This window comes from Dipodomys spectabilis, unplaced genomic scaffold (genome assembly GCF_019054845.1).
Source record: "Dipodomys spectabilis isolate Male_0828 unplaced genomic scaffold, ASM1905484v1 ptg000002l, whole genome shotgun sequence".
Classification (NCBI taxonomy): Eukaryota; Metazoa; Chordata; class Mammalia; order Rodentia; family Heteromyidae; genus Dipodomys; species Dipodomys spectabilis.
The window spans coordinates 37,851,790-37,867,820 of record NW_024870679.1 but is presented as its reverse complement, the minus strand read 5'-3'; the positions used below and the strand labels follow the sequence as shown (position 1 = coordinate 37,867,820).

At 45.9% G+C, this 16,031-nt stretch overlaps 1 protein-coding gene across 2 annotated transcripts in view; it reads left to right on the top strand.

Annotated features, from left to right (window-relative positions):
• The first annotated feature begins 2,227 nt into the window (after positions 1-2,227).
• Ak4 (adenylate kinase 4) overlaps positions 2,228-16,031 on the top strand; it is a 67,737-nt gene continuing 53,933 nt past the window's right edge. Inside the window, exon 1 of one of the 2 annotated variants that reach the window (XM_042684331.1) lies at positions 2,228-2,488. In XM_042684331.1, the coding sequence (XP_042540265.1) occupies positions 2,344-2,488 (145 nt within the window). In that variant the 5' untranslated portion in view covers positions 2,228-2,343. The remainder of the gene's footprint in view (positions 2,489-16,031) is intronic. The other variant, XM_042684324.1, reaches the window with a different exon arrangement.

The following is a 16,031-nucleotide window of genomic DNA, read 5'->3' as shown; positions in this document are numbered from 1 at the left end:
GGAGGGAAAACCGTAAGAATTCATTATGTGGCTTTCTAGTTTTTCACCATCATCCTGAAGTGGGGAAATAAAAGGAACTGATTTTTATTTTGGCAATAAAATGTCCAGCAATTGTATGAAAACTAGAATGATGTGGAAGATAGATAGTTATAGGAACTAATCGGGTGGGAAATTGAGAACTATGTGTAAAATGGAAACAAGTCAACAGAATATTGAGTCCTAAGTGGATTATGCTAATAATCATAGATCCTTGGAAGGCTGTGGCAGGAGGATCAAATGTTCAAGACCAGCCCAAGCAAAATTAGCAAAGTCTTGTCTCAAAAAAAGAAAATACAACTGGCGATGTGGCTCAAATGGTAGAGCACTTTCCTAGCATGTACAGACTCCTATGATCAATCTCCGGTGCTATTAAAGGGAGGATGAAGAAAACAGAATTTGTCCTAGTGGTGTATGCCATAATCCAAGCATTAGGAAAGTGGAGGAAGGATACTGCCATCAGTTCGAGGTCAGTCTGGTCTATGTATTTGAGACCCTGTCTCAAAAACAAAGGTGCATAGAAGATTGGCAAATGTGGTGTGTGTGGGTGTGTGTCAAAAAGAGACAGTGATGAATTGAGTGTGTCGGAGGCCCAATCTCCTGCACACCAAAATCCTGGAATCAGTTGACTACATTGGTCTTGACCACAAGTGATTTACAACCTCTCCTCTCTTTCCCCAAGGCAAATGGGCTTTGGAATCCATTAGGCAAGAGTCAAAACCCTGGCTAGAAGCAGTGCACAGTGCTTGGAGACTCATTGTCTATAATTCCAGATACTGGGAAGGCAGAGATTGGAAGGATAGTGATTTGAGGCCAGCTCAGGCAAAATAAATAAAATAAATTAATTCATTTAAAAAGTTAAGGAAACTCTATCTCAGTGGAAAAGCTGGGCATGATGTGGTCCACGTCTCAACTGGGCAGGAAGTAAAGCGGGATGGTGGTCCAGGCCCATCGAGGTAAGAAAAGTGAGATCCTATCTGAAAAATAACAGAAAAAGAGGAATGCATGTGTGTGTGTGTGTGTGTGTGTGTGTGTGTGTCCCAAAGAGAGAGGCTCTTAGTTCAAACTCCAGTACTGCCTCCCCCCAGAGACAGAGAGACAGAGGCACAGAGAGACTCAATCTGGAAAGTAACTTCTCTTGGCACCAGATTGGGTCCTTTGTTCGTGATTTTCTATTCCGAGCTCTGGAAATAGTCGGTCCCATTAACAGGTGCTGCTGGATCCAACGCTGCTGAGCAGATGAACGACTGCATTTCCACATCTGTGCCTCGAGAGGTTGCATAATGAGATGCCACCGCCTCGGACTTGATGGACAGCAGGTACTCAAGTTGTATTTTTCCTCTCTCTTCACAATAGGCCCGGTCCCTAGGCGACTAAATAAAAAGAGAAATCTTTTTTCCTCCTTTCGCCCCCACAGTCCCCGCGGGTCGGCGCGGGTGGGGGAGCGCGTGGGCGGGGCCGGCGGGGGTGGGTGGGGTGCGGGGAGGGCTGGGGAGGGGTGGGGGGGCGCGGGCCGGCGGCTCGGGCGCTGCTGGTCTCGGGCTTACGTAAGGATCGAGTCCTGCTTGGCCAGCGGGGCTGAGAGACCAGGCGGGCGGAGGCGGCGCCGCCCAAGGGGAAGCGAAGCTGGGCGCCCGGTTGAGCCGTGGGGCGCCGAGGTGTGGGCTCATTGCACTGTGGCTTTTGACCGAGGGGCGCCGGGCTCTGCTTGCGCACCGCGCGTGGGAGCGCACGGGCAATTCAGGGCGGAGGTGGACCCCTCGGTCCGTTTGCGCGCGGGCGGCGGGGATGACAGCCGCCGGGGAAGGTGGGGCGGGGTGGGGGGGCGAGGAGCGGACTCCACCGCGGCCCACGTGCAGGACCCGGCGGGAGGGAGGGGACGGGTGGGCTGAGCCCCGGGCCATTGTGTGCGTGGGGCTGCGGGGGCGCACTTGGGAGTTAGCCCGATCCCGATGTCTTCCGTTCGGCAGAGATTGGCTCGGGATCACTCGGCCGGCAGGGCCCCCCGCCCCGATCTTTGAGAGGGCGTGGGGAGTGAGATAGAGGAAAGGATGGAGGTGGGACCTCTGACACCCCCTCCCCCGCGTGGGCGGACGGCGCGGGGCGGGGGCTCGGCCCCGGGCGGGGCGGTGGCGGAGGGCGGGACTGCGGGGAGGGGTTTGTCTTCAAGTCTCTCCTCCCCACCGTAGGGGCGGCAGGCGCGTCCCCGCGCGAACAGAGAGGGTGCCCGAGACGGGGGCCGAGAAACAAAGTTCCCGGGCTGTCTGCGGGGCTACAGTCGGGGCTGCCCGTGGGGCCGCCGGAGCCATGGCTTCCAAACTCCTGCGCGCGGTCATCCTCGGGCCGCCCGGCTCGGGGAAAGGCACGGTGTGCCAGAGGATCGCCCAGAACTTTGGCCTCCAGCATCTGTCCAGCGGTCACTTCTTACGGGAGAACCTCAAGGCCAACACGGGTGAGGGGCTGAGGAGGCGCGGGAGGGGTGAGCCCGGCGGGATCGGCTGAGAGGTGTGTGTGTGTGTGGTGGGGTGTGGGGGAGAGGAACGGTCCGGACCGGGGTCGGGGCTGGGTCTCTGCGCCCTCCCCCCGCCAGCCTGTGGCTGTGCGGGCTCGTACGTGCCGGAGCGCATGCAGCCGGCGGCCGGCGATTGCGCGGCTTAACCGCGCCCCGGAGGAGGCTGCGGCTGGTGGGGAGGAGAGTGGGAGGTGCCCGCGGCTCCTCTTTTCACCCCATTCCTCCTGCTGGGGGTGTGTATGTGTCGGGGGGGGGGGGGTAGGAGGTGGGAGAAGCCTTTGCCCAGCCGGCGGGGAGAGCGAGAGGCAGGCAGTGGAAAACTCCCAGCTTGGCTCGCAACGCTGTCTCCTAAAGGCAAAAACCATCTCCCAGCCCTGGGGTGGGGTGGGGTGGGGTGGGTCCCCTCCGTCCTCTTCCCCCAGGTCCTAGAGAGCCGCGCGCCCCCTTCTCCCAGGGCCCAGCGGCGCCCACCTGTGGGAGTCCCTCCAGTGCGCGCGGGGGGCACCTGTGGCTGCGCCGGGCTCGCCGGCGCGCGCCGCTCCACCCCCTCGGCCGGGGGAGGGGGGCAGCTCCCTGGGCGCCTGTCCGTTCTGCCACCGCCTTCTTAGGTAAACTCTTCCTCCCCCCCCCCGCCCCCACCGAGGCCCCCTTCTCTCCAAACTGAGGGCCTGGCCGCCCGGAGACTTGTTGGAAAGTCGTTCTGATAAATTACATTTGAAGCCAGCCTTCTTGGTAATGGCTTCTGGTTGTAATATCTCCCTGGGCGGCGTGGTGAAGTTGGGGATTGGTGTCTAGCTCGCCTCCATCACTTAGTCTGACAGTGTTCGGTTCTTCCCTGCCCCTCCCTTGTCTCCTACCAGTTCCAAGGGAGTAGCGTTAGCCTGTGAGAGGTAGCCGCTGGGATACGGTGGGTGGGCGGGCAGGCAGGGGTGGGGAGGCGGTGACCCTTCCCGGATGCTGACACTAGTAATTAGCAACTTCCTTTAGGACAACCTGTTATTGCCTACCGGGTCCTTCACCGGTACAGCTCTCCTTGGTTTTCGGGGTGGTTGTTGCTCCTGGTGGACTAATTACCCGGAGATCTGCATTTTAGAAACAGCTATTCGCATGAGAAGGTGGGTGGAGGACAGTGCAGGCAAAAGCCAGCCAGGAATTGAGAAATGTATTGAGGTAGTTTTATTCATCATACCTCCGCCACCTCCTCTGGTATTCCAACTCAAGGCTTGAGCTTCATTCCCTCTTAAGCAGGTTGCAAAGCACCCCTTGATTTTGATTCTTAAGGATACTTCTCACCCCGATGTCTCAGATGGATGCAGTTCTATGGTATCATTAGCTCAGATGGTTTTAAAAAAAAAAAATCTCTGCTGGGGGCTGGGAAGGTGGCTCAGTGGTAGAGCGCTTGCCTTGCATGCCTGAGGCCCTGGGTTCAATTCCTCAGCACCACATAAGCAGAAAAAAAAAAAGCCAGTTGTGGCACAAGTGGTAGAGCACTAGCCTTGAGCTGAAGAGCTCAGGGACAGCGCCTAGGCCCAGAGTTCAGGCCCGTGACCGGACCCCTCCCCCCCCCAAAAAAATCTTTGGTGGTACTTGGGGGTACTGAGGTAAACATCTCACTCTTTTAATTTTTTTTTTTTTTTTAATTTTTAAGCCAAGAGCTGGTGAGTCATTCTTGTAATTCTAGCTACTCAGGAGGCTGAGATTGGAGGATCACAGTTCAAAGTCAACCTAGGCAGGAAAGGTCCTGAGACTCTTATCTCCAGTGTACTACCTCCCCTCTACCTGTGGCCCATGCTCAAGCCCCAGTCTGAGTACAGAAGTAACTGAGATAGGGCATTGTCCAGGCTGTTCTTGCATTTGGCAATCCTTCTGCCTCAGTTTCCAGAATAGCTGGGATGACTGGTTTGTCCCAGCACACCTGGCTCTATTTTAATACCACAATCAAATGCTGCATTTGGCATGTAGTCTTCTGAGGGAAAAGTCAAATGGTTTTGTGGGTAGATTGGGCTCTCGGGGGTGGGGAAATAAAGACGGTGGTAAAGGCTTTTCTAGACTGATCGTGTTATACAATCTCTTATACCTGGACTGGATGGTTTACTTCTACTTCTGACTTTTGGAAGTTTACTGGAGATAAGAACCTGGATCCTGAGATCGTAGTTTCCTGAGTAGCTAGAATTACAGGCATGAGCCACTGATGCCTGGTGGTGTTCTCACTTTTTAAAAACCACTTTAATTTTCCTTAGTTTCTGTTCTTTCAGAGAACTTCATCTCCTGTCTTGTTTTCTCCTGAAGTTAGAAAATGGCTTCAAAATGTTTAGATTTTCTTTGCTGTTGACAATCAAGTATTTACTATTATTATTTTAACACTGCAGTCTCAACTCCAGGACCTCATGTTGCACTCTACCACTTGAGTCATGCCTCCAGCCCCTTTTTTGCAGTGTTGTGACAGGGTCTATTTGGATCCACTAGCTGGGATGACAGGTGCATACCACCACTCCCTGGCTTCTTCCAGAGGGAAATGGTGTCTTGAAAACTTACTTTGCCCAGGCTTTCCTGGAACCATAATCCTCTCATCTTATTTATTTGCATGAAAACAGAGTTGAACACGTTTTCCTCCCAGTTTATTTATTTGTATGAACTGATTCAAATAATTTTTCAAGGAGAGAAGAGCAATAAAGGATTCCAATTTGTTCCCAGTGAAAAATTTTTGGGGGCGTGATCTCAGATTATTTTTCTCTCTTAGAAGGTCTAAGTAAGAATCTTAGAGGCTCACTGCATGGTAAATAAGCAAATCCATAGTCTTCAGTTTTCAATCTATTGCCTGCTGTTTGCTTTTAGCTAATCTGCTGGTAGAAAATCACCACAGTCCTGTTGTATGTCCACTTGTACAGTTGAAAGTCTGAAGGAAATGGTGAAACATAGTAAAACCCCAGGGAATGGATCCTTTGTAGCATTTTGAATTGGAAAGTAGCTCAGGCCATCTGCTGCCACCTGGACTGGGTCATAGTCCTGACCACACGATTGCCTCCTGCAGCCACTGCCTGGTGAAAAGCTGCCTGGCAGGAAGGGACCACTGTGACCTCATTGCTTCTGTGAATGCAGACCTCCCTCATGTGCCCTGGCAGAATCCATTCCTTTCCTCTGCATATGCCTTGTTGATTCTGTTGCTGCTATGGAATATAGTTACAGTGCAGTATAATAATGAATGTCTAATTCATCCAATATGATATTTGGTACCTGCTAAGGGTCTCTGTACAAAGTACAGCACAAATAGCTCAGATTATTTTTCTCCCTTGGAAGATCTAAGTAAGAATCTTAGAGGCCCACTGCTTGGTAAATAAGCAAATATTCCAGTCTTTTTTTTTTTTTTATTGATTACCTGCTGTTTGCTTTTAGCTAATCTCCTGGTGGAAAAGCACCATAATCTTTCTGTTTATAGTTGAAAGTATGAAGATAGTCTGTGTCCCTTGTCCCTTCTACCTATATTGTATTCCACAGGGCTGTGGTGAACTACTGGAAAACATTAAAAAGGGCTCAACAGGTCTCTGTTGAAGGCATGAGTAGCAATTTTGGTCTCCATTTTCCCTTCAATCAAGCCAGCCTACAGCAATAGAATCCATTCTGTTTAATTAGCTTTGATTTACCATGAAAGTTTCTACTTACTAAGGGCCTGAGATTAGCTTCCTGATAGTTGTGATTCTTTGCCTGGCTAGGCAGCCTGGAGCAGCTCAGGCTGAGGCTTATCAAATACCTTATTTGGGAATACACCCTGATCTTTGGCTTACATTTTTTTTTTCTTTTTTAAGAATGCTCTGTGAGGAAAAGAATGGGGAGTTGCCTTAGGTTGCCAGGTGCTGGGTCCTACACTCTCACTCATAGGAGTTCACTTCTTACCTTGAGGTATGTCTGTTTGTGTGCATGTTTGTGTACACGTACAGTGGCACTCCCCAGAATGAGTCACATCAAAAATTCTAGGTCTAGCTGATATTTAGCTGGTCACTATGGCGCACACCTGAAATTCCAGCACTTGTGAGGCTGAGCAGGAACTTGATTGATCTCCAGTTCAAGGGCAACCTGTGTTGCTGTATAATGAGACTCTGTTTCGGGAAAAATTTCTGTTTCTTGTTTTTTTTTTTTTTTTTAGTGATAGCTCTTTAAAATTAAAAAAAAAATTGGATTGGACAGCATTTATACTCTATTTTTTTTTTTTTTTTGAGTCTGGTTGTGGGGTCTGAACTCTGGGCTTGGGCGCTGTCCCTCAGCTCTTCAGCTCAAGGCTAGCGCTCTACCACTTGAGGCACAGCACCACTTCCGACTTTTTTCTTTTTGCTTGTGTGGTGCTGAGGAATTGAACTCAGGGCCTCATGCATGTAAGGCAAGTGCTCTACCACAGAGCCACCTTCCCAGACCTATACTCTATTTTTTAAAGTAGGTATTATCAAAAACAAAAACACTAGGTTGTTAATAATCCAAAGTCTTTACACAAAAACAGAACACTTGCTTTGGAGAAAAACAGCCATTTCATTTTCTAAACTGGAGTTTAATTTCTCTTTAAAGAAAAGCATCTGAACAGCACTTTTCCACTTTTCTAAGCCTATAACCTTTTTTATTTTACTTTATTGTAAGAGTGATGTACAGAGGAGTTACAGTTATGTTAGTAAGGTAATGAGTACATTTCTTGTCCAACATTGTTACTCCCTCTCTCATTTTCTCCTTCTTACAAGAATATTATTTGAAGTACTAGACAGATAAAAAATTCACATTCTTCCACAATACTGGATCTGTTATCTCAAATCCTAGTTGAAGTGCTGGACAGATTAAAAAATTCCACATTCTTCTATAATACTGGATCTGTTATCTCAAGGGCAGGAAAATTGGCAAGTTTCTATTTGGAAGCATCATGGAGTTGACTGAAAAGATGTTCAAGAGCAAACCTGTTTCTGTTCTTAATATTAACTGCAGTTCTTGCTGGATTTTTGTAGCTAGAACTAGTGTTTCAAGTTAGGCTATAGACTAAACCTCTCTGAGAAGAGGACCTGGTTCAAAGGCCTCAGGGTTTTTGGGTACTGATTAAGTACAACTCTGTGTCTTATGTAAGAGTGAACATTTCTGAGACTTGAAGGATACTGTGTTGAAAGACATGAGAGTCAGAGTTCAGCAGTGCATCCAAGTAAACTTTAAGTGGCAGATCTTTTTGTAGACCATACAAAGACTTGTGGCAAGATTTCTACAGTATGCTGTATTCCATTATCTATCCTCATGTGGTGAAACTTGGGAAAAGACCAGGTCAAGCAGTGCCTGACCTTCTACAGTCTATGTGCCCATGCCACATCCATTCTTGAGTTTTTTTTTTTTGTACTGGGGTTTGATCTTATGGCAAGTGCTGTACTACTTGTAGCAAGTGTCTTGGCAGGCTTCACTTCTGCCTCCTGAGTAGCTAGCTAGGATGGCAGGTGTTATTTTTGAGTCTTTCCGCTTGGACTTTTCACGTGAATTAGCACTATTTAGGGTTGAGTCAGGCATTCCAGAATGTTCTACAATTGTGCACATCGTTAATCTTTGCATGATCTTCCCTCCCCTGCCCCACCCTTCAGTCATAGGGCTTGAACTCTGGGCCTGAGTGCTGTCCCTCAGCTCTTCAGCTCAAGGTGAGCGCTCTGCTACTTGAGCCACAGCGCCACTTCTGGTTTTCTGGTGGTTAACTGGAGCTAAGAGTTTCATGGACTTTCCTGCCTGGGCTGGCTTTGAACCATGCCTCGTTAGTTGCTAGGATTACAGGCGTTAGCCATCTGCACCTGGCCGTACATGGTCTTTTTTTTTTAATTTAAAATTTATTTTCTTTCTTTCTTTCCCTCCCCCCCTCTTTCCTTCCTTCCTTCTTTCCTTTTCCTTCCTTCTTCCTTCCCTCATCTCTTTCCCTCTCTCTCTCTTTCCCTTCCTTCGTGCCTTCGTGTCTTCCTTCCTTCCTGGCTTCCTGGCTTCCTTCCTGTCTGTCTCTATTTCTTTTCTGGTAGTGGGGCTTGAACTCAGAGGCCGCACATTGTCCCTGAGCTTTTTCACTCAAAGCTAGCACTCATACTATTTGAGTCACAGCTCCATCTCCAGCAGTTTGTTACTTAATTGGAAATAAGAGTCTCATGGACTTTTTGGCCTGAGCTGGCTTTGAACTCGAATTTTCAGAACCCAGCCTTCTGAGTAGTTAGGATTACATGCATGAGCCACCAGTGCCCAATTTATTCTATTTTTTTTTTTTTTTTTTGGTCTAGTCGTGGAGTCTGAACTCTGGACCTGGGCGCTGTCCCTCAGCTCTTCAGCTCAAGGCTAGCACTCTACCACTTGAGCCATAGCGCCACTTTTGGCTTTTTTCTTTTTGCTTTATGTGGTGTTGAGGAATCGAACCCAGGGCTTCATCCATGCAAGGCAAGCGCTCTACCACTGAGCCACCTTCCAAGCCCTCTAATCTTTTTTTAATTGTATTTTGTTAAAAACTAACTAGGGCTGGGAATATGGTCTAGTGGTAGAGTGCTTGCCTAGCATATATGGAGCCCCAGGTTCGATTCTTCAGGACCACAAATTCAGAAAAACCTGGAAGTGGTGCTGTGGCTCAAGTGGTAGAGTGCTAGCCTTGAACTGAAGAGCTCAGGGTCAGCACCCAAGCCAAGAATTCAAGCCCCAAGACTGACACCCCCCAAAATCCCCCAACAACAAACTAATTTTATAACCTACCAATTGGTTGCAACTTTCATTTTGCTACACACTGATGGACTCTGGCTAATGAGAGTTTTATATTAATCATGGCACAACTATAATAATTAATAGTAGCTAGATTGTGCACATAAAAGAACCCGATACATGGGAGAAACTATAAATTACTTCTTTCCTCCTTACAAGGATGATGCAAGAAGGTACCACCTTGACATACTTAAAAATATTGCTGTTTCTTGCCCATTCTGTGGACTTGCCCAGCCCCTCCCCTCCCCTACCCCCCCATCATATTTGGTGATATGTTAACCAATTATTTGATAATCTGTTATTCCTTTCACTAAAAAATATATTTTGTTCCCATGTTCTGTGTTTCTTTTTTTGATTTTAAACAGTATTACTATTTAGGTCAGTCTTGGCCTTGAACTTGATCTTTTTGACTTGCCCTCCCAAGTAGCTGAGTGATTACAGGTATGAATCACAATGCTCAGCTCCTGTGTTCTTAAATCATCTTCACATACATTCTAATCTCTGTATAATACACTATTCATTCAACAGTTTTTTTTAATGTACTTATTGAAACATCCCTTTTTTCTTAAGAGGTAAGAGTCCACACGGGAATAGGCGATAATAGGTGGCATATGTTACAGAGGAAAGGAATTAGTGATTTGATCACTAGGGTTATGATGGCAGTCCTGGGTGGTGTGATTGGGGAAAGCCTTTCCAGGAGGGCTTGGATGTCTCCAGAACGCATAAACAATGAGTGAGCATGCCATAACCTAGGAGCAGACTGTTCCAGGGAGAAGGAGCAGCCAGTGCTAGGCCCTTAGGTGAGAACATACATCGCTGGAGGAACAGTGAGGAAAGTCCCCAGGGAGCAGAAGGGGTGTGGATACTAGCCAGAACAGAGATGTGAGCAGGTGCCAGTGAGATAGAGCTTTGAGGACTAGATTTGGTTTTGAGGACACTAGGAAATGACTGAAGGGTGTTGATCTTGTAAGAATGGTCTTTTTGCATGCTGTAGTGATGCTAGGTAAATAAGAGTGACACTAGGAGCGTCCTGGGTTGGCTCAAGCCTGTAATCCTAGTTTGGGAGGTAGACCTAAGGTGAAGGGAAAGATTGTAGTTGGAGGCCAGCCTGAGAAGGGTGGGGGAGTCTGTGAGATACTATCTGAACTTGGGTTCAGTGGTGTGCTCCTGTTATCCTGTCTACAGGAGAAAGCACAAATAGGATTGCAGGCTAGGCCATCCGTGGCCTAAAAAGTGAGACCCTATTTTGAAAATAACCTATCTGAGGTGGGGGGAGAAAAGTATTAGGGCTGGCAGACTGGCTGGAGTGATAAAGCGTCTGCTTTGCAAGTGCAAGACTCTGAGTTCAAATCCCAGTACCACCACACATACACACACAAAGAGTAACAGTAGGTAGACTTCAGTGTAAATCTAGCTTGTAAATCTAGCTACTCAGGAGGATGAGATCTGAGGATCACTGGTTCAAAGCCAGCCTTGAGATTCTTATATCCAATTCACTACCAAAAAACCAGAAGTGGAGTTGTGGCTCAAGCAGCAGAGCCTTAGACTTGAGCAAAAAAGCTAAGGGACAACATAAGGCCCTGAGCTCAAGCCCTAGTACTGGCAGAAAAAAATTCCACAAAACTCAAAGCAAAACAAAAGAACCCATCCAGTAGCCCTATGGAGTCCAGAGTGGGAAAAGAGAGTGGACTATGGTGAAGGAAGAAAAATAAAGAGAGATTATGTATAAAGGCAGAGCCTGATAAAGTTGTCTGTGTGAAGTGCGAGAGAGAAAGCTCACAGGAACTTCTAAGGTTTTGGCCTCATCACCAGGATGACTATGCTGAGGGTTGGACTAGCGAGTGTCTATCCTGTCTTCGGTGGAAAGTGTTCAGTATTTGCTGTTTTAGGTTAGACTCTCCTTACATGGCCTGTTGACAGGCACCAGTACTCCAGTGGTGGATGCAGGAGGTCTCCATTTCAAGGCCAGCCTGACCTACTGGGAAAGACCCTGTCTCAAACCTCAAACAAACCAGAAACAAAAACAGTTAGGAAGAACACTCTATGTAAATTACTGGATTAATGTATTTCCTTGGAAGAGGTTTCTAGGAATATAACTACTGGGCCATAGCAGTTTTTAAATCATAGGAGCAGAAGAAGTCCTAAACCTAGCTGTTAGGTTCTTGATACCATACAGGTACTACTTGATTTAGGAACTTATTCTTTAACCTAAACGTTTTATGTGTATACAGATACGCATAGGCATATATGCATATATACATTTATATTGTAAATTTAATATGTATATTTAAAATGAAACTTTCCGGTTATGCAGGTTATCAAGACTTAGAAAATTGAGAAAGATGAAATCAATCATGCCATCCACTAATTGGCAGGAAATTCTTACTGCTAAAGCTTGTATACAGCCTACCCTGTTTGCTTTTAGGAATTTACACATAAACACACCAGGTTTAACAAAACTAAAAAAATAAAACTAAGGAAGATGGTTTGTAAATCAAATATCACCTAGACACTTAGTCCCTAAATATATTCTGCTATTCATTATTAAATTTAGACCATTCCAAGTACAGTTTTTCACTTGTGGAAAAGTAACTTCTGTGTGTGTGTTTGTGTGTGTGTGTGTGCACGCGCGTGTGATGGCGCAGTCTGGTATTAAGCTTTAACTCGGTCTGGGCTCTGTCTCTGAGCTTTTGTGCTCAAGTCTAGTTTTCTACCACTTGAGCCACACCTCTACTTCCAGCTTTTTTGGTGATTAGTTGGAGTTAGGAATCCCATAAACTTTCCTGCCCAGGCTGGCTTTAAGTTTTGATCCTTAGTTAGCTCTCAGCTTCCTGAGTAGATAGGATTGCAGGTATAAGCCACGTGCCCAGAGCTCGGGTTCTTTCTCTCTCTCAGTGATTTTTATTACCATACATTAGTTATATGGGTGTAGGGGGGAGGTGGTTCATTGTGACATTTCAATACATGCAGACAGTGTACACAATCTACCTCATCTCCTCTATCTCTCCTTACTGCTTCTTAAAATTCTGTTAACAAGTGTTCTGTTTTTATACATATAAAATTCTTTGAGGGGCTGGGAAGGTGACTCAGTGGTAGAGTGCTTGACTTGCATGCATGAGGCCCTGGGGTCCATTCCTCAGCACCGCATAAGCAGAAAAAAAGCCAGAAGTGGTGCTGTGGCTCAAGTGGTAGAGCACTAGCCTTGCGCTGAAGAGCTGAGGGACAGCGCCCAGGCCCAGAGTTCAGGCCCCACAACTGGCCAAAAAAAATTTCTTTGACTTATTTCCCTTTTTCTCTCTCTTCCTTCCCACTAGTATGTGCCCTCAACATTTGCTATTTTACTTTCCTTTAATTTCTTCCTACCTCCACCCCTGGAATATTAATTGTGCAAAGGAGTTTCACACTGGGAATTTACATGTGCATAGATTATAATTTGGTCAGATTTTATTATGCTAGTCTATTCTATCAGTCTGGGTGTGAAGATTTATGGACTTGGAAATTGTTTTCTAGCTGGGTGTCTGTGGCTTATGCCTTGAGTGTTAGTCTTGAGTAAAAAAGCCAACTTTGAGCAAAAAAGCTCAGGGACAGTGCCTAGATCCCAAGTTCAAACCCAAGATCATCTCACACACACACACAGAGACAGACAAATGTATTTTGTGTAAAGGATTAGTGAGTTAGATGTCATTTATGTCTTTTTCACTTAGCAAACCCAAGTTAAAAAAATTGTAATTAGGGGCTGGGAAGGTGGCTCAGTGGTAGAGCGCTTGCCTTGCATGCATGAGACCCTGGGTTCGATTCCTCAGCACCACATAAACAAAAAGTAAAAAAGCCAGAAGTGGTGCTGTGGCCCAAGTGGTAGAGCGTTAGCCTTGAGCTGAAGAGCTGAGGGACAGCACCCAGGCCCAGAGTTCAGGTCCCACGACCGAACCCCCCTCCCCCCAAAAAATTGTAATTAGATTGTAGAGGCATTTTAGGGTTATCCTCCCCCTCCTTTCCCCACTTGAAATTAGTTCTCAGGTTGACCTCTAAGGCAAAGTACAAAAGGTCATTTGTACAGCTTCATGAAGTTCAGTTTTGATGACTGATGTTATACTTTAACAGTCTCACCTCCAAGTCACCAGAACTCTTATACTAGTTAACACATCTGGCAGTGAGCAGACCTTGCTTAGCTAGACCAATACTTTTAAAACAGTGCTATTAGCTCTGCTCAATTCTGAAATTAACTATTCAGAAATGAACTGTTAGAAATTAACTGTTTTCCATGCTTCAGCACTTTCCTTTGGGGAACATAGACCTATGACCTTGGTACTTTGTAATTCTTGAGACTTAGTTATAAGTACCAGTTTGTAATGAGTGAAGCATACTGGCTAATGGATGCCTATTACCTTTAATCCACACCCAGATCTACAGTGCCATTCTTAGGATACAATTTTGAAAGAAATAAAAGACCCAGAGGTTGAGTAAGTTGCTGTAGGTCCAAGAAGTTAATAAATGGAGAAACTTAACTTTTCAAACCTGGTCCTCTGTGGTTAGGGTTAAAGTTCTAGGCCCTGTGAAGTGAAATATTCATGTGGTATCTCAGAAGAAGTCTGCTGCGATAGTGTCTTAGTCTATTTGTACAGGTGTAACAAAATGCCTAAGGCAGAGAGGGAGGTTCATAAACCAGAGAGGCTTACTTCACACAATTCTGAAGGATGCAAAGTGCCAAGGTCAAGGTGTCTGCCAGACACCTTTCTTCCACACTGTTCATGTGGCAGAGGGAAAGGGTGTTGTTGCTTTTTTTTCTGTCTCTCCTGCTCTTTTTTGTTGTTGTTTGTTTGTTTTTTGGTCCATTGTGGGGCTTGAACTCTGGGCCTGGATGCTGTCCTGAGCTCTTCAGCTCAAGGAGAGCCTTCTACCACTTGAGCCACAGCACCGCTTCCAGTTTTCTGGTAGTTAATTGGAGATAAGAGTCTTATGGACTTTCCTGTCCGGGCTGACTTTGGATCTCGATCCTCAGATCTCAGACTCCTGAGTTGTTAGGATTACAGGCACGAGCCACTGGCACCTGGCCTACTGTTTTTTTTCTCTTTTGGATACATGGTCACATCATGTAACTTAGACTGGCCTTGAACTTGTGATCAGTCCTCCTGCCTCTGAAGCATTGGGATTTTAGGAGCATTTTAGTAGGAGATTGGGTTTTAGTTAGGGATTGGGATTTTAGTCATCTCTAAAAAGGTTCACCTTTTCTTACTAGTCCAATTAAGTGTCAGCTTTTCAGTGCTGGATGACAAACAGAAGCAAAGCAGGTGTCAGAAAGTCATTGTGGCTTAGTTGTCTACAAGTATGCTGTGGTTCAGGAAGGTCTTTAGAATTGGCAGGTGTGATTGTGCATATACCTGTTTGTTCTGTCCTAAAAAAAGAAAAGAAAAACATTAAAAATAAATCTAAAATAGGAACTGCTCCCCTTCCAGAGAGCTGGATCTTAGAGGTCTAAACTAGAAACCATCTGTGGTGATAAAGAGGTAGAAGCAACTTCTCATCTTAACAGGAGAATTCTGTAGTACAGCTTGGGCATGGTGTTCATTCCTTAGTCATTGATATCTGTGCCTATCTCAGGCCCAGTGAGGCAGGCAAGTAAAACTTGTTTTCTGTCCTTGAGGACTTCCAGCCTGGGGCTCAAGTTCTAGGTTCTGCTAGGTTCCCCTAAGGTGAGTAGTGAAGTGATGAGGCCTCATCCTCCTGTGAAGTCTGTTGTCTTATAAGTCACTTTCTTTTTGGAAACTTCCTTCATATCCATCTGTATCTTCATCATCATTTCCCAGGGAGCTTTTTTAATTTGTGTGTATGTATTGGTACTGGGGTTTGAATTCAGAGTCTTGTACGCTTGCTTAGCTTTATCATTCAAGGCTGGTATTCTACCACTTGAGCTATAGCTCCACTTCTGGCTTTTTTGGTAGTTAATTGGACATAAGGGTCTTGTGGACTTTCCTGCCTGGGTTGGCGTCTAACCATAATATTCAGATGTCAGCCTCCTGAGTAGCCAGGATTACAAATGTGAACCCCCAACATTTCTCTTTTTCATATATATATATATATATATTTCAGATATATACATTTATCTATCTGTCTATCTTCAGATGTAGTCTGTCACCATGTGAGTAGTAAACTCATCAAAGGCAGTTCAGTTCAGCAGAAAGTCTTATCTTGTTCTGCGAAGAAGGGTTACATTCTGCAAATAAGGGAAAACTATGAGACACTTTCAATCTCATGTCCCGTACATTGGATTTTGGGTGAAGAAATTAGGCTATGACAATGATGACGAATGACTGGGAAGCTACTTTATTTTGCTTATTTTTATGGTCCTGGAGATCAACCCAGAATCTAGAAGGCATTTACTCTATCTATCTTTGTGCTTCACCCTAGCCCAAGAGTAGACTAAACTATGAGTGATGGTAGGAGCCAGGTGTGTGTCCATTCAGAGGTAAAGGAATATCTTCATAGAGGTAAACTTTGAGTAAGTGGAAAAAAGAAGTTGGTTCTCCCTTGAAAGAGGATAGGAGGGCAGATTGCAAAGGTAAGGTAGGCTCAGAACCTTTTGAGGCATGGCTAAGAGTTTGAGCTATATTATACCTAGATGGAAATATGTTAAAATATATGCATATTTATTTATATATAAATATAAATTATCTACCTATCTTTTTTTTTCATTTGTGGGGCTTGAACTCTGGGCCTGGGTGCTGGTCCTCAGCTCTTCAGTTCAAGGTACTCTACC